The 19,364-nt window shown below is 35.9% G+C and overlaps 1 protein-coding gene across 1 annotated transcript in view; it reads right to left on the minus strand.

The window, feature by feature from the left end:
- Positions 1-19,364, minus strand: part of CPD (carboxypeptidase D) — an 80,169-nt gene that overhangs the window by 10,295 nt on the left and 50,510 nt on the right. Inside the window, exons 9-17 of the mRNA XM_072779167.1 lie at positions 14,825-14,927; positions 14,194-14,336; positions 12,602-12,771; positions 7,671-7,994; positions 5,708-5,903; positions 3,073-3,208; positions 2,070-2,201; positions 989-1,084; positions 822-886 (exon numbers count right to left, since the gene is read on the minus strand). Coding sequence (XP_072635268.1) covers positions 822-886; positions 989-1,084; positions 2,070-2,201; positions 3,073-3,208; positions 5,708-5,903; positions 7,671-7,994; positions 12,602-12,771; positions 14,194-14,336; positions 14,825-14,927 — 1,365 coding nt within the window. The remainder of the gene's footprint in view (positions 1-821; positions 887-988; positions 1,085-2,069; positions 2,202-3,072; positions 3,209-5,707; positions 5,904-7,670; positions 7,995-12,601; positions 12,772-14,193; positions 14,337-14,824; positions 14,928-19,364) is intronic.

Here is a 19,364-nt window from a genome sequence, read left to right on the forward strand (position 1 = left end):
AAAGGAAAATAACAAGTGTTGATGAGGATGTGGCGAAATTGGAACCCTCATACATTGTTGGTGTGAATGTAAAGCAGTTAAGCTGCTGTGAAAAACAGTTTGGCGCTTCCTCAAAAAGTTAAACAGAATTAGGACATGACCAGCAATTCCACAGCCAGATACATATCCCAGAGAATTGAAAACAAGGGTTCAAACTTACAGTTGTACACAAATGTTCATTGCATGTTATTCTCAATAGCCAAGGGTAGAAACAACTTCAGTGTCCAGCAACAGATGAACTGATAAACAAAATGTTTATACATACAACAGAACATTATTTAGCCTTAAAAGAAATGGAGTACTGGCACAGGCTAACAAAATAGATGAACCCTGGAAACATTATGCTAAGTGAAGAAGCCAGGCACAAAAGGACAAATATTAAATATTGTATGATTCCACTTACAAGAAGTATCTAGAATAGGCAAAAACATAGAGATAGAAAGTAGAGAGGTTACCAGGAGTTGGGGGTTACCAGTGGAATCAGGAATAATTGCTTAGTGGATGTGGAATTTCTGTTTGGGGTGATAAAGAAGCTTTGGAAATAGATGGTTTAGAATGGTGATGGTTGCACAGCACTGAAGTGTAATTAATGTCACTGAACTGTACAATTAAAAATGATTACAATGGCAAAAAACAAATGCTGTCAGAGGTTGAGGGCTGTCTTGTCAAGAAAGCCATGAAACAGATGCCATTCACTTGAATTATATCAGAAAAGTCGCCTATTCTGTCACTCAATGGTCAATAATTATAGTTCTATTTTCACTGTATTCTACAGAGCATACCTTCATGCTGCCCAGGTGACTATGCCATTCTGCTCCACGCATTACGCCTCCTGGAATATTTTCATCTATAAAAGTATTGAGAGATAGAAGATCAGCAAGACCTTAAGGTCAGACACTCTCTATCCCAGAAAGCAGCAACAATAACAAAGGACACAGAAAATACCCACCTGATTTGTTTGGGCAACTGGGCTGCCCCATGTGCATGGATGGATGGTTATTTGCATAAAGAGATGCCAAATGCTTCAGAGTTTCTTTGTTTTCCACTATAAAAAGAAAAATTCAGAAGTTGGAGAAGTCTATAAGATTTTACTCTAAGCTCAACTTCATGGATACAAAGGCATCTTTCTCTCCTAGTAAATCTTGTGCCTCACTGAGGTTTATCAAGGAGTTATTATAATTAACCACATGGTTCTGTTTAGCCCAAGATAATCAGACAAAGAAGACATGCATCTTCCTTATATTAAAAGGTATAAATGTTTAGTTTATACAAGAGGCTACCTCAGTAAAATACAAACTTGTTTTGGTATGTTTTACTACATTTTAGGGCAACTGTGGTCTAATAACAAGATTTTTATAAGCTACATTGAAAACAACACAAACTACCTCCATATACAATGGTCCCAGAGAGATTCAACAAGAAATTGTTAATCTCCTCTTAAGTGCAACCAGTTAGGCAGTCAGGGTTAAACCAGGGGAGGGCAATTCTATTTTATTAATATTTGGTTACATATAATAATGAGTTTCTTGAGGCAGGCAATGTATCTTATTCATTTTCATATTCCCAATGTCTACAGACATAATAGTTGTTCAAAAAAATGTTTTTGAACTAAAATGAACAAATGTGATAAGATGGCTACACTCAATAAAACTAGCCTATCATTAGATCTGACCTCTCCCCTCCAAGTAACTCAGTTATATGTACAATCTTCCTAGGTTGGTTATTTGCTCATGGAGTGTGCTCAAATGCTCACTATTTTTAAAAAATTTAGGGGATGCCTGGGTGGCTCAGTGATTGAGCATCTGCCTTTGGCTTAGGGTGTGATCCTGGAGTCCCAGGATCAAGTCCCACAGGGCTTCCTGCATGGAGCCTGCTTCTCCCTCTGCCTGTGTCTCTGCCTCTCTCTCTCTCTGTGTCTCTCATGAATAAATAAATAAAATCTTAAAAAAAAAATTTAGAAGGGACATTACCTAATTGGAATTTCCTACCTAAGCTTGAATAGTATATACATAAACTAACATTCTACATACCTGTTTGTACTGGTTTGTCATATGGGTATGTGACCAGCACTGAACCACCATCTAAAGCAACAGAAAGACTGAAGTCTTGTTTTTGAATCAAATTTTCAATGATGGCTTTAGTTTCAGGCTGGGAGGCATTATCTAAAAAATACAAAAGTTGAATATAAAATATTAAGTTTTAAAATTTCAGTATGAATAGCTAAGAAAATATTCTCTACAAGAACACAATCAGAGGCTAACTTAAAAAATCTGTATATAAACACTTTATTATTCCATAAGCCATTATCTCAATAGCACAAAGGATACACTCTAGAAGATAGATTATTTTGAGTTTTACATATTTCAGATGATGTGTAAGGTTAATGATCTAAGCAAATCTAAGAATGTTATTACTGGAAACAAAAAGGGATGGATATAACCTCTTTTAAAAAATAATTGTCTTTGAAAGAAAATAAAATTTTTCGAAATCAGAATGTTTTCTGTAGTGCTGTTTGCAAGAGCAAAAAATTAAAAAGAAACTAAATGTCCATTAGTAGGAAAATTGTTGAGGAACCTAGAGTATTGCCATATATTAACAGCATACTAAGATGCCATTAATAAGAATATGTTAGTGATCTATAAATATTGGAAATGGAAAGATATCAGTGATGTACTCAATGAAAAATGTCACAGAATAATATGTATAATTGATGATCCTATTTAAGTCAGTAAGAAAGGCTCCTTCAAATCAATACACACACACACCGTGTGTGTGTGTGTACACATATATGGGGGGGAGAGAAAATATAAATATCCATATGACTAGTAATGGAACCCCTCCAATATTATTGATAGAATTTCTAAGAAAAAACTTGAATTACTTTTGTAAATGATAAAGGAGAAAAACTGGACAAGTTTCTAGCTTGTCATTTATATGTTATACATATTACGTAAAAGTAAACCAATTACTCATCTACACAATCTACCAATCTCCTAGTAAAGAAAAATAAAGTTAGCTGCAAATTAGGCTTACTTGTGAAGTCTGTATCCAAGTCTTTGCCATGAGCATTTGTTTGTCCTCTCTTTGAAGTACAGTCTTTCTCTTGTGCCCTCTCTCGCCCATCTGGATTTAGAGAAGGGACAATCACAATTCTAGTCCTGTCAACCAGCTAAAACAGAAACAAAAATCAGTTAGCCCTATGTAGAATCATAAGATACCCTCCCATGCCTCAAACAGAAAGTCTTTATTGTTTTAAACAGACTTAAAAGGTAGGAAAACAAATAGAAAATTCGCTCTTGTTCCAAATAAATTTAAAAAGAAATGAAGAACTACTGCATAACAAATATTCCCAGAGACCTCCTGGTGACTTACAAAGGGGTCCGAAACCACTGTCTGCAGGCTAAATCCAGCTGGCTGCTTGCTATAGTAAATAAAGTTTTATTGGCACACAGCCATGCCCATTCATATGACTATTTTTGTGCTGCAATGGCAGAATTGAATAGTTGCAACACAGAACAACAGTCCCACAAAGCCTAAATTATATACTATATGTCCCTTTATAGAAAACGTTTGCCAACCACTGGCTGAAACCAATAATAATAGTTAGACTACATTTTCCAAATTAAAAACTGGAATGCATAATCTAACAAACAGCAGTCTATGTCTGGAAACAATGAGACAGGAGAGTTGAAATCAGCATAGCAAAGTGGAGTAGAATATTTGTCTTACTCATAATAATTTCTCCTCCAGATAGTCCATAGGCATCAATATCTACATATGTGGCATGAACTAACTTGTTATATACTTTATCCTGTATGTTTATGATAGTAAATCAGAATAAGTGATCTCTGACTTACTTATTCTGTTAAAATAATCTATAGATTGAAAATATTGGAGACCCTAAATTCATTGGTTCTTAACTTTCTCCCCTGGCAGAGATATTTTTTTCTCTGATATTACAGGTTTCGAGGTATGTGTATATTTCCTTAAACTTGCCAAATAATTCTGATCCTCATCTCAAAACAAATCTCTAGAGTAAGATTAGTAGTTCAAGCCTAATTAGAGCAGTGAGGCAAATTCTCATAAACTAGAAGTTTTGAAATTCCTGGTAGGTGTTTTACCTAGGACATATAGTGTCTTATAACCACAGTATCAATAGGTAGCAATGTGGCCAAACATTAGAATAACTTAAGGAGCTTTTAAAGAAATAATGATGTTCTCGGGGATGGGGCCCAGGTACTGGTATTTTTAAAAACTTCCCAAATGTTTCTAATGTGTAGCCAGGCTTGAGAACCAGTATCCTACTCTCCCATTTTTTAAGAAAAGAACAAAAAAAAAAAATGTCCTTGGATACTCTTTACAACTCACATTAAAAAATCAATACAATTTGCTGAAAATGGTAAAATAATTTTTGGTCAAGTCTGATTTAAGTTCATCTCACCTAATCCCATAGGTACTTTCTGGTCCTAACCATGACATAAATTTTCCCCAAATTTCTTTTAGGGGAGGCAGTATGGTAAAACGGAACAGCACAGACTTTAGAGTGAGACACAGTTGGGTTTAAATCCCAGTTTTACCACATACTAGCTGTGTAAGTTATCAACTATCTCTGTCTCAGTTTTCACATCTATAAAATGGAGATAACGTAAATCGAGGATTAAATTATGATACATGGAAAGTACTTGGTGTAAGCACCTGACACATGCAGGTACTAAACAAGTATTAGTTCCTTTCCCCTTTCCTAAAGTCTGTATAGGTAGTGCCAGTTAGTGGGTGCTCTAGAGGGAGCACACTTCCTTTCTCTAAGACAACACAGAATTAGGTTCCTTAATCATATATGACCAATTCTCTGGATCAAAGTTCTTTTCTGTAGTCATGGGTGGCTAAAGTAGACAAAACCATATTTAGAAAAAGCCATATTGCTTTTTCTAAAATCTCTTAGTAGCCAAGATGTCCAATAATTTTGAACTTCTTACATGAAAAGAAAAACTATTTGTTTTTCCTCCTTGTATTCCTAGCAATGGAAGTCTCTCAAGTTAGAATGTACAGAATGGTGAGTAAAGAAGGGCAATTTGACTATTAAAGGAGTGAAGGACTGAATGTAAATCTTTAGCATTTTTTCTTCTATGCTTCTTAATTACACACAAAGAAATATAACAGAAAGACACTATTAACAATGAGTATAGACAAAGATGGTCCTTTTTTTTATAGTTTTTTTTTCTTTTTTTTAAAAATTTATTTATTCATGAAAGACAGAGAGAGGGAGAGAGACAGAGAGAGAGACAGAGACAGAGGGAGAAGCAGGCTCCATGCAGGGAGCCTGACGTGGGACTTGATCCTGGGACTCCAGGATCATGCCCTGGTCTCAATGCAGCACTAAACCGCTGAGCCACCTGGGCTGCCCAAAGATGGTCCATTTAAAAAAAATTTATAATACACTAAAAGTGCCTCTGTGTAAAATTCAACAGGAAATTAAAAAAAAATTTTTTTTAAGTAAGTTCTAGGCCCAATGTGGGGCTTGAACTCACAACCCTGAGATCAAGAGTCACAGGTATCTACCAACTAAGCCAGATAGGTGCTCCTAAAAAATTTTTAATGGTGCCTTAATCTCAATGCATGACTCTGTTTTTCCCCTTCTGAAGCATGTCAAAACAGGTTATTCTCTTACTTGAGTAACAGCTGGATTCTTTTTGTAGTTTAGGCAGAGAAATTCTGCCAAAGCCAAAAGTAGTTCAGTTCCAACTGGAGCATTTCCATGGATACCAGCAACAAAACGAATCTTTGGTTCTTCAGGCTCAGATATGTTGGGTTTATTGGAGATTTCAAGGGACCAAATGTGACGATATTCAGAGCTCTGTCCCAAACTTTCAAAAATCAAAAAGTCAGAAGTAATCAGGTATTATGTTAATGTTGACATACAGATATTTTAAAAAGTCATGAAAACAAACATGAAAAGCCTTTAAATCTTTAAAGAATGAATCATTATATCAGAAAACCCTAAGAAAATTAGTTTTCCTTGACCGAAGAAAATCAAATACAAGTAAGATATTATCAAATTTAGGAATTCAGTCATTCTCATGCCATCTTCACAGTATTTACCCTGCCTCCTATACTGTACTACTGTACTGTAGTACTGTACTACTATTTAGCTAACATGTTTTTTAAATTAACTCACATTTTTTATGAAAAAATTTACATATATACAAATGTACAGAACCTTACTTCTGAATGTAAATTAATTTATATAAATAAGACACTTTATACTTTACTATAAATGCAATACTAGTATTGCAAGAAAAATCATTTAAAGTGCTATGATTGCCCAAGAGCTCTGAACTTAAGGCCTGGTTTCTTTGATACAAAGGGAGATTTACAAGAGTTATGTAGGGAAAAAATATCAGTATTAAATTGAGAAGGATTAATAGAAAAGAAAAATTACTGGTTTCCCACAATTCTATTCAATGATGCTTAGTGCCCATTGGTGGACCACCTAAAACTGTCTTGTGTCTTACCATTGGCAGGTATTGCATATTCGGGGGAAAATATTTAACTGAAAAGTGCATCTTGAATTGGAAGGTTAAAAAGAACTTAAATGAACTAGAACTTAAATGAAAAGAACAAAAAATTATGTCAAATTTTTCGTTTATTTTAAAATAAGAAAGTCTACAAGCTCTAAATGGCACTAAAATGGACAATATTAAAACCTGAATTGGGCAGAAATATTTATGAATCAGTTGAGGAAGAGAGGTAATTGGTATTGCCAATGTAAATAACAATCTTTGCATCTAGGAATATTATAAACCAGTATTTGAGAAGCTAAATGTCTAGGTAAAATTAGAAGGACAAATAAAGAAAAACAAAGTAAAAACGTAAAAGGCTAGAGAATGTTCCTTAGGTATGTAGTAGAGAACTATAAGCTCAGGGAAAAATGCAGAGTACAGCTCTCAATGGGCAAATGATAGGTATCAACAAATCAAGAAAATATTCGAGTAACTATAACAAGACCTAAAAAAAATTTATAATGAAACAGTGAAAGTGAGGCAGAGAAGACACAGAAAGTGAAGCTAAAGGCTGGCTCAGCATCAGTTTTACTTAAGCCAGTATTGAATATTTTTCCAAGACCCTCAATCACCTATTGTCCCTAAGTTTTCAGGGAATAGCAACTGTTAATAAAGACTAGAGAAAATGACAGCAACCAGGCTTAATTTTCTATTTGGAAAAAAAAAAAAGAATGATCCCTAATGGGTGAGCTCATAGCTCCAAATCTGTCCCTTGTCCCCCCCCAAAATAAACTAAATTACAGCCAGGACATGAATCTATAGCTGAGAAGTGGAGAACGTTTTTAATTCAGTCAAAGTAATCATTAGGAAGAGTAATTTTACATGTCCAGGAGGCACAGATCATCCATTGCTAATCTAAAAAGTAATTCTCCTCCAATGTTCCTCACAAAAATTTCCAGTTTCAGTGTTAGAAAGATCTCTAAGCAATATCTGTTTCAAAATAAGTAAACTTCAATTCTCTCTATATGCGGCTCCCAAATAAATTACAAGAACCATTCAACATGGCTTATGTTGAATGTAACTTCTTTAAAAAAAGGAAAGAAAGAAAAGCAGTAAGAGAGTGGCACTTACTTGGTGAGATTTGTGATGTGTGGGTAGTTCATTACTAGTCCTCTCAGAAACTCTGATAAGTCTTTGTATGAATGGTATCGATAAAGAGCCAGAATTGAGGAAGATCGTAACATGAGGCCTTCTAAACCGTTCTCAGCTGAAAGGTCTTTAATTAAAGTCTCAAACTCTTTAGTAGTTGGATCACTGACATCATCAGTGTTGGTGCTATCCCCCTTTCCTTTCTTTGATTCGTTGTTTGAATCTGCTGAAGATCTGACAAGTGTGAAGTTGACCTGAATAGCACCTTCGCTCTTGACCGTCACGTTCTTGGTAACTGGATTATACCTAGAATAAAGGAGACATCAGAGCCATGCTTCTGCAGTGGGAATACCCAGTTTTAAGGGAAATAGAAGTCTTCAGAGGAGACATGAATCCTTGAGATAAATCCTATAAGAGTCAAATATTTAACTTTGTGATAATTTATTATTTGTTTTAAATATTAATTAATACAGAACAGTCATGGATAGGCTGTAAAATGTGAATGAGTTTTTTGATTAAACATATGACGTCAGGGATCCCCGGGTGGCGCAGCGGTTTGGCGCCTGCCTTTGGCCCAGGGCGCGATCCTGGAGACCCGGAATCGAATCCCACGTCGGGCTCCCGGTGCATGGAGCCTGCTTCTCCCTCTGCCTGTGTCTCTGCCTCTCTCTCTCTCTCTCTCTGTGACTATCATAAATAAATAAATGAATGAATGAATGAATAAATAAATAAATAAATAGATAGATAGATAGATAAATATTTTTAAAAAATATTAAAAAAAGAAAAAAAACATATGACGTCAGAGCAGTCCCGGTGGCGCAGCGGTTTAGCGCCACCTGCGGCCCGAGGTGTGATACTGGGGACACGGGATCGAGTCCTACGTCGGGCTCCTTGCGTGGAGCCTGCTTCTCTCTCTGCCTGTGCTTCTGCCTCTCTCTCTCTCTCTCTCTCTCTCTATGAATAAATAAATAAAAATATTTTAAAAAAACAACATATGACGTCAAAAGAAAGTTATAAATACCCCATGTCTCCTGGAATCTGAGTTCACTTGTCTGTCATCAGGGTATATGTTTGGAAAAATTTGAGAGGTACTAATTAGGACATTTTCTATCAACTGCATCATTCCTGCCCTATTTTTCAGATATCTTGCTGTTTTCGTTTTTCTAATACTATGCTAAAATGGAAGAAAAACCGAAAAGATCTCATTTCTCATCAGTGTGAAGTTCTAATCCATCCATTTTACAAACCACTAGATTTTTAAAATCTTTTTTAAAAAAAGGTAGCAGTAACTATAAATGTTTTCATGTACTTATCCTTACTTCAGTGTAATGTTCAAACTAACTCTTCATAAATAAGACAGCCAGTAAGGGGAGAGAAAAATATCTACTGGTAATACCTACACTTATTAAAACACAAAAAAGAAAACTAAGAAAGTAAAAACGATGTTTCAGATTAAACAGTCAAGTAGTTCCGATTCTAAGCTGTTTATAAAGGATGAGGAAGATAGGGATCCCTGGGTGGCGCAGCGGTTTGGCGCCTGCCTTTGGCCCAGGGCGTGATCCTGGAGACCTGGGATCGGATCCCACATCGGGCTTCTGGTGCATGGAGCCTGCTTCTCCCTCTGCCTATGTCTCTGCCTCTCTCTCTTTCTCTCTCTGTGACTATCATAAATAAAAAAAAAAAAAAAAAAAAAAGGATGAGGAAGATAAAGAAAATTAAGTTTTTTCCAAAGAAAAAAGTCACAAGCTCATTTTCTTAAGTAAATATATCTTTGTAAAAATAAAACTTATAAAAAAGATGAAAATTGCCTTTCTTAGAGAATTGGAAATAAGAAAAATTCACCAAAGTAATACTTCAACATAATAAAGGCCACATATGAAAAATTTACAGCTAACATCATACTCAATGGTGAAAAGCTGAGAACTTTTCCTCTAAAATCAGGAATAAGAAAACGATGTCCACTCTTGCCACTGGTACTGGAATTCCTAGCCACAGTAATCAAACAAAAGAAATAAGAGGCATCCATATTGGTAAAGAAGTTAAGCTGTCACTATTTGCAGATGACATGATATTGTACATAGAAAATCCTAAAGGCTACCCAAAAATCTACTAGAAGTAATAAATTCAGTAAAGTTGCAGGATACAAAATACCCAGAAATCAGTAGTATTTCTATACATTAATAACAAAGAGGTAGAAAGAGGAATTAAGAAAACAATTCCATTTACAATTGCACTAAAAATAATAAAATCCTAGAAATAAACTTAACCAGAGGTGAAAGACCTATAACCCTAGAACTATAAAACACTGATGAAAGGTATTGAAGATAATACAAACAAATGGAAAGATATTCCATGCTCATGGATTGGAATAATTAATATTGCTAAAATGTCCATACTACCTAAAGCAATCTACAAATTCAATGAAATCCCTGTCAAAACACCAACAGCATTTTTCATAGAACTAGAACAAAAAGTATTGAAATTTGTATGGAACCACAAAAGACCTCAAATAGCCAAAGCAATCTTGAAAAAGAAAAATAAACCTGAGGTATCACAAGCTTAGATTTCAAGGTATACTGCAAAGCTGTAGTAATTAAAACAGTAAGGTGGTCACGGAAAGCAGACACATAGATCAATGGAACAGAATAGAAAGCCTAGAAATAAATCCATACATACATTGTCAATTAATCTATAACAAACAAGGCAAGAATATACAATAAGGAAAAGGTGGTCTCTTCAATAAATGGTGCTGGGAAAACTGGACAGCTACATGTAAATGAATGAAACTGGACTACTTTCTAACACCACACACATAAATAAACTCAAAATGGATTAAAGACCTAAATGTGAGACCTGAAACCATAAAAATTCCTAGAAGAGAGGTAGTAATTTGTCTTATATTGGCCATAGAAATATTTTTCTAGCTATATTTCCTAAGGCAAGGGAAATAAAAGCAAAAATAAACTATTGGGACTACATCAAAGTAAAATGCTTTTTGCACAGTGAAGGAAATCATCAACAAACCAAAAAGGCAACCTATCGAATGAGAGAAGATATTTGAAAATGATATATCCAGTAAGGGTTTAATACCCAAATATATAAAGAACTTATATAAGTTAACACCAAAAAAACCATCAATCCAATTAAAAATTGCCATAGGACCTGAATAGACATTTTTCTAGAGAGGATATACAGAAGGTCAACAGGCACATGAAACGATGTTCAACATCACTAATCATCAGGGAAATGTAAATCAAAACCACAATGAGATACCACCTTGAACCCGTCAGAATAGCTAAAATCAAGAAGACAAGAAATAACAAGTGTTGGCAAGGATGTGGAGAAAAAGGAACCCTTTTACACTGCTGATGGGGATGTAAATGGGCACAACCACTGTGAAAAACTGTATGAAGTTCCTCAAAAGATTTTTAAAAAATACCCTATGATCTAATAATTCCATTATTGGGTATTTACCCAAAGGAAACAAAAACAATAAATAAAAAAGATACATGTACCCCTATGTTTATTGCAGCATTATTTACAATGGCCAAGATATGGAAACAACCCAAGCATCCATCAATAGACCAGTGGATAAGGAAGATGAGGTATATAGGGATGCCTGGGTGGCTCAGTGGTAGAGCGTCTGCCTTCGGCTCAGGGCATGATCCTGGAGTCCTGGATAAAATCCCACAGCAGGCTTCCTGCATGAAGCCTGCTTCTCCTGCTGTCTATGTCTCTGCCTCTCTCTCGGTGTCTCTCATGAATATATAAATAAAACCTTTTTTTAAAAAGAGAAGATGTGGTATATATGGAATATTATGCAACCAAAAAAAATGAGATTGTGCCACCTGCAACAACATCCATAGACCTAGAGGGTATTATACTCAGTGAAATAAATCAGGCTGAGAAAGGCAAATACTATATGATTTCACTCAGATATGGCATCTCAGAAAACAAATGCATGAACAAATAAACAAAAAAGCAGAAACAGGCTCATAAATACAGAGAACAGTCTGATGGTTGCAGGGGACAGGTGGGCAGAATGGGTGAAGAGGAGTGGGAGATACAGACTTCCAGTTACAGAATGCATAAGTCACAGGGATGAAAGGTACGGAACAGGGAATGCAGTCAATGGTATTGTAACAGTGTTAACAGTGTTGTACAGTGACCAAAGGTAGCTGTACTTGTGATGAGCAGACCATAACTATAGACTTGTTAAATCATTATGTTGTACTTCTGAAACTAACATTGTGTGTCAACTATACTCAAACTAAAAAAATAAATAAATAAATAAAAGAATGGTTTAGGTGAGGATAGAAAAAGAGAGCGTGAAAGAGCTTTAAAAAGAAAACAAATGTAAAGTGGTGGTATTTATTGGAAAACATGTATGTAGCAGAAGTCCTTGGGGCACTTGGATGGCTCAGTGGTTGAGCATCTGCCTTTGGCTCAGGGGGTGATCCCTGGGTCCTGGGATTGAGCCCCACATCGGACTCCCTACAGGAAGTCTGCTTCTCCCTCTGCCTGTGTTTCTGCCTCTCTCATGAGTAAATAAATAAAAATCTTAAAAAAAAAAAGAACAGGAGCCCTTTTTTCCCAACTAACAGGTATTTCCCAGAATTGTTACCAATAGTGAAGGAATCATTCACCATAGCCTTACATCTGGACAGGGGGCTGGGGACCTGAGAGGAGGAGTCTACTGTTTAAAGTCCAGAATTTCATAGATTTCTTAAATCTGATAGCTTATGTACTCATTTATCACTAGAGGAGGATCAAATGTGTAACCAGCTCTAAACTTTCCAGCATTAAACTCAAGGTTGCTTGACTTCTCCAAGGCTTTCTGACAATAATCTTCTAGGACAGAATCATGTTTGTCTTTCCTCAAGCACTTAATATCAAAGTATTTAGTCACTCACCCTCGAGCAGATGCTGTGATTTTATAAGTTCCTGGAACCAAGAGACGCCAGTAATCTCCAGTTTTGTAGGTAGTCACTGGATGATTAATTTCAGCAACACTAATGGTGGCATTTAATATACCCCTGCCATCTGTGGCATCTAGGACAAATCCTTTGACACCTTGATGAACCTGGATAAAGTACAAGGACACCCAGATATGAATGGTAAAGATCATCATCTAATTATTTGGGGAACTCATATCCAAAATAATAGATTGATAAAGTAACATGTGGAACAAATAGGAATTTAGGAGTTGAGAGCAAAGCTAAACGTAAACACCCATTTAAGCAAAATATTTTAATTTCTGAAGGGCTAATTTTTCATAGCCTTAGGTTTGTCTTTATCACGAAGAATATAAACAGCACTGTTTAAACTTTAGCACATCTGACAATTTCAGCATATAGGACATTCTACAAGAAAACTGTCCAGTCCTCTTTAAAAGGGAAATGTCAGGGGTGCCTGGGTGGTTCAGTCAGTTGAGCCTCCAACTCTTGATTTTGGCTCAGGTCATGATCTCAGAGTCGAGAGACTGAACCCTGCATCAAGCTCCATGTCAAGCTCCATTTCAAGCTCCATGTTGGGGCTCTACACTGAACAGGGAGTCTGATTGAGATTCTTTCCTTCTGTCCCCTCCACTTGCTCACTCCCTTTCTCTCAAAAAAATAGATAAATCTTTTTAAAAAAGGGGGTGGAATAGAAGGACTGTTCTAGATTAAAGTGAGTAAAGAGATGTAATAATCAAATGCAATACATAAACCTTGGCTAGATCCTAGCTCTAAAATATAGCTATGAAAGGACATTTGGGGGTAAAAGAGAGGGAAATTTGAATGTGGACTATGTACTAGGTAATATTAGAGAATACTATTAATTTTCTTTTGTGAGATAATGGCACTTGAAAATGTCATATAGGAGAATATTCTTATTCTAAAACATCCATTCCAGGGGCGTCTAGGTGGCTCAGTCCATTAAGTGTCAGTCTTCAGCTCAGATCATGATCTCAGGGTCCTGGGATGGAGCCTGACATGGAGCCCTGCATCAGGCTCTGTGCTCAGCAGTGAGTCTGCTTGTCCCTCTGCCCCTCCCCCTGCTTGTGCATGTGCTTTCTCTCTCAAATAAATAAATAAAATCTTTAAAAAAAAAAAAAAAAAACGCAAATCAGTGCGCCTAGGTGGCTCAGTGGTTGAGCGTCTGCCTTTGGCTCAGGTCATGATCCTGGAGTCCTGGGATCAAGTCTCCCATTCGGCTCCCTACAGGGAGTCTGCTTCTCCCTCTGCTTCTGTCTCTGTGTCTTTCATGAATAAGTAAATAAAATCTTAAAAAAAAAAAAAAAAGGCAAATCACCATCACCACCTTGTTTAATCATTTTCAATTCCTCCTCCTGCATACAAGTGAACTCATTTTCATCCATGAATTTTCTAGATAAACACACCAAAACATGAATAGGCTGAATTCAGAAGGGTGTATTTGAAAATCACTGTGTGAAAACTACATGTACACATAAAAGTATTCTTGCTCTTAGGAGAAATTTCATACTTCACTCCTGAATAGTTACCTGTTTCATAAACTGGATTAGAGATCTTCGATTCTGTTCCCAAAATTTTGGCAGATCTTTCTCAAATGGGTATTTCACACAACCTAGCTCAATAGTCACTTCAAAGCAATTTGTTTGTAAATAGTTCCAGTCCTGCATACCACCTAAAGGATAATAAATTAAAATCAGTAACTCTGAAGAAGTAGAACTAGATCAGATCCCAAAAAGTAAGCAACACTCCTAGTAAAAAAGCCAAATCCATCTTTTCTCAGCATTGGCTGAAAAACAATAGTATGTTCATTTGAGAGTTCCCTGATGTGGATGGCATAGGTAAGATACCTATAGTTTCATGTCCAAGAAGAAATCAAGTATAGCTTACCCTCTTTTTATTAGCACACCAAAGGTTTTTTGTCACAGCCAGAGGTAAAATATAACACTTTCATAAAGTTTTAGTACACTATCTTTACTGAAACTCCAAATGTACCAAATTAAAAGATAATTGAAAAGGTTATCTGAATATTTTAAATTATTTAAATAATATTTTTAAAAGAATGATATTTTCTCAAAATTAAAAAAATCAGTAAGAAGCAGCACCATCCAATGGGAAGAAAATCCATCAAGTTATATGGCCTTGATATTAAATAATGTTTACCTGGGACATTATACCAACTAGCTCCATTTGTTATTCCATGAGGAAAATATTCATTAGGGTACATATTCTTGCAAGGTCTACCTTGAAACATCTGGGAATTTTCCTGAAAAAAAATTAAGAATCTTTACTTACATTTGGTTGCATTGCAGGAAAGATAAGGAAAAATAATAAAAGTGGTTACCAATAGGGTATGTTGGGGGGGGTGGGAATGAATGGGGTGAGCAGAGTCATGGGAAGCACTGAGACTTTTCATATATAACTTTCTATGCCATTTTGACTATTTACTATATGAACTTATTACCTACTTTTAAAAATCAAAATTTTAGTATATGTGCTGCCGAAGCGAGCACTTAAAAATCAAAATTAAATGTGCTCTGTAAAAAAACATACTTTATTACTTGCAGTTACAAGTAATATAAAACCCAACCCAATCCACTTCCAAAAAAATCCCACAAAAAACTGTTCATGTTTTCAAGAAGCTTGGAAGTCCCAGAAAGATAATTCACATACGATGTGGAGTAAGCAGCTTTCTCTTACTTCTAGATGGTCCCTCTGTGCTTTGACTGCATTCTGTACCCTGTTACAATTGGTTGTACCTTTTTCTTCCCTAAAAACAAGACACTGTTCCCTGAAACAATTTGTGTCTTTGTGTCCTCAGCATCTATCAGCATCTAGCATAGTGCATGTGCAATAGCTTGCCCAATGAAGAATGAAACAAACTGCCATGGAGACAAAAGTAAGTGCTATTGGAATTCAGAGAAGAGAAAGATTACTGACCAGAGCAGCAGTGGAGGTTTCCCAAAGAAACTAAGCTTTGAAAGATAGTCAAAACTTCATTTCTTTCTTGTGGAAATAGAAAACAAGTTGTACAAAAAGCACGAAGAGAAAAATAACAATTCTCTATTTTCCCACTACTGAGAATTAACCATTTAACTTTAAAATATATAAGCAGGGCACCTAGCTGACTCAGTCAGTAAAGCATGTGATTCCTGATCTTGGGGTCATGAATTTAAGCCCCATGTTAGGCATAGAGCCTACTTAAAAAAAAAAAAAAGTGTATGCACATACACACATGAACGTGTGTGTGTGTGTATGTGTGTGTGTGTGTGTATATATATATATATATATGTATATATATATGAAAACAACTTCCCTTGATTTAAAATTTAAAATATATATATAACAACCCCCTTTCATAAACTTAACATACCAATTACAAGTTTATGATCCCACTGCTTTCATATCAAACAAAAATTATTTTGGATTACTGTAATAATTATGTACATGCTCTTTTGCTTTCTGATTTTTCTATTGAAGATGTGCACACACCTTTATGTCTCTCTCTCCATTTCCATCAGTATCTATCCATTCAATTATAAGTTATACAGATGTATTACTATACTAATACAATAGACATAATATAAATCTGCATAAAAATAAAAGTTTTTTAGGAATAAATTTAAAAATATAAACAAGGAAAAAAAATATAAACAAGGGGCAGGTGGGTGGCTCAGTTGCTTAAGCACCTGCCTTTGGCTCAGGTCATGATCTCAGGGTCCTGGGATTGAACCCCATGGGCTCAGTGGGGAGCCTGCTTCTCCTTCTCCCTCTGCTCCTCCCCCTGCTTGTACTCTCTGGTCTCTCTGATAAATAAATAAATAAATAAATAAATAAATAAATAAATAAATAAATATCTTTAAAATTTTGTTTTAAATATAAATAGAATTTCTAATATATTCTTCTTACATCTTAACAGATCATCTAGTATAAACCTTACTCTAGACACCATAGTTCTAGGAAGTAGCTATTAACATTTCAACTTTATCTCAGAGCAATAAAGAGCCACTAAAAATCTCTGAAGAAAGGGTGATATGTGAAATATTCATGGCTCTAGGTAAGTTTATCCTAATAACATGAAAAATAAACCAAAGCCATCAGAGTACTACTGAAATAATCCAAATGTAACATCATGTGGCCCCCCCCCACGCCGGGAGGTTGTGGCTTTTGATTTTACCGTGTGCATTTACCATCTCCTTTAATTCTCGCTACTCTGATAATTTTTAAAACCTAATTAAATTTTTTCATGCAGTTTGACAACTTAAAGAAGACTGAGGGTGAGGACGGCCAGTCTCAGTCCACACACAGTCTAAAAGTTACATACCAAGATACTAAATGATGAGGGCTCACTAGGTTTATTTTCTTCTTGTTTGCTTGCCTGGATCTTTTAATCTTTTTTTACAGTAACTTCCATTCTATGAAACAGTTTTTTAAAGAGGCACTTACATAGTGGTGACATAGTGGTGACATCTTGGTGACAAGATGGTAAAAATGGTTGAGGATAGAAGATGGAGGAAAAAAAGAAAGTAAAAGACAATGTCCAGCCAATAAAAGAAAAAAAACCAGAGCTTTCTATTATACAATGCAAGAGATCACGTGGAGAAGACAACAGTATCAGATGTCAGAGGTCAAGAAAATTAAGAAAAACAACAAATTTCTGGTAATCTTTGAAGGGGCACTTGCAGGTAAAACAATGTAGGCAGAAGATGATAAGAAACTGAGATGAGGGATCCCTGGGTGGCGCAGCGGTTTGGCGCCTGCCTTTGGCCCAGGGCGCGATCCTGGAGACCCAGGATCGAATCCCACGTCGGGCTCCCTGCATGGAGCCTGCTTCTCCCTCTGCCTGTGTCTCTGCCTCTCTCTCTCTCTCTCTCTCTCTCTGTGACTATCATGAATAAATAAATAAAATCTTAAAAAAAAAAAAAAAAGAAACTGAGATGAGAGAACAACAATAAGGAAGTGGACACAAGAGACTACTTAGTTTTTTTCTTTTCTTTTGATTCCTCCTGAACTAATTTTAGACTTGCAGAAAAGTTGTAAAAATGGTACAGAGGGTTTTATATATCTTTGAGCCAGCTTTCCCTAAGGTCAGCATCTTATGTAACCAAAGCACAATTATCAAAACAAGGAAATTAACATTGATGTCATACTGTTAACTAAAATAAACTAATTTTTACTCAGAAATCACTAGTTTTTCCACTAATACCTTCCTGAAACTTTCTTGTCACTTGGTGTCTGTCACGTCATATAGCAGAAAGCTGTTTCTTTACTTTCACTTAATTGAATTCATTGAATTTCATTATACTTAAAATATAATAAAAGTTATTATAGAAAGATCAGAAAATGCAAAAGCACAAAAAGAAGAAAATTGTAAGCCAAAGATTACTTAATATTTTGGTATGTAACTTTTAAGCTCTTTTTGGCCTCTGCACAAACTGGGATGGATGGGAATGGGTACCCCACCCCTTAGTCTTCTCAAGGTTCACAAAATCTGCTTCACTGAGATGTAATTCACATATAACACGGCTTACCCGTTTAAAGTGCACATCTCAATGGTTTTTGGTGTATTCGCTGAGTTGTGTGATAATCACCACAGTAAATTTTAGGACCATTTTATCTTCCCAGAAGAAATCCACACCCATTAGCACTCTTCATTCTCTTCCAACCTTCTCCTGGCCTCCCCTTGCTTCCCCAGCCCTAGGAAGCCACCAATCTATTTTCTGTCTCCATGGATTTGCCTGTTCTGGACACTTCATATAAATGGAATCATACATTACATGGTCTTTTGTGACTGACTTCTTCCACTTAGCATAATGTTTTCAAGAGATATTCAAGTTGTAATTTGTTGTGCTCTATTCCTTTTTATGGCTGAATAATACTCACTGTGTGAATGTATCATATTTTGTTTATCCATTTATTATTTGATGGACATTTGTATTGTTTTCATTTTTGGCTATTACTGATAATGCTGCTATCATTTGTGTTTGGTTGACCCTTGAACAAAATGGGGGTTAGTGGTGCCAATGCCCCCACACAGTAAAAAATCCAGGTGTAATTTTTGACTCCCCCAAAACCTAACTACTAACAGTCTACTGTTGACCAGAAGTCTTTTTTTTCTGACCAGAAATGTTAACCAATAACATAAACAGTGAGTTAACACATGCTTTGTATATTATATACTGTATTCTTACAATAAAATAAGCTAGAGAAAAGGAAACATTATTAAGAAACTCATAAGGAGGGCAGCCCCGATGGCGCAGCAGTTTAGTGCCGCCTGCAGCCCGGAGTGTGATCCTGGGGACCCGAGATCGAGTCCCACATCGGGCTTCCTGCATGGAGCCTGCTTCTCCCTCTGCCTGTGTCTCTGCCTCTCTCTCGCTCTCTCTGAATGAATAAATAAATAAATCTTTAAAAAAAGAAAAAAGAAACTCATAAGGAAAAGACATTTGTGGGACTATATTTATAGAAAAAAATCCACATACAAGTGGACCCATGCAGTTAAAACCCCTGTGGTTCAAGTGTCTACTGTATAAGCTTTTGTGTAGATATGTGTTTTCATTTATTTTGGGCATATACCTAGGAGTGGAATTGTCAGATCACATGATAATTCTATACTTAACATTCTTAGGAACTGCAAAACTGCTTTCCAAAACAGTTGCACCATTTTACATTCCTACCAGCAATACACAGGGTTCCAATTTCT

Source organism: Canis lupus, chromosome 16, assembly GCF_048164855.1.
Source record: "Canis lupus baileyi chromosome 16, mCanLup2.hap1, whole genome shotgun sequence".
NCBI classification, from domain to species: domain Eukaryota; kingdom Metazoa; phylum Chordata; class Mammalia; order Carnivora; family Canidae; genus Canis; species Canis lupus.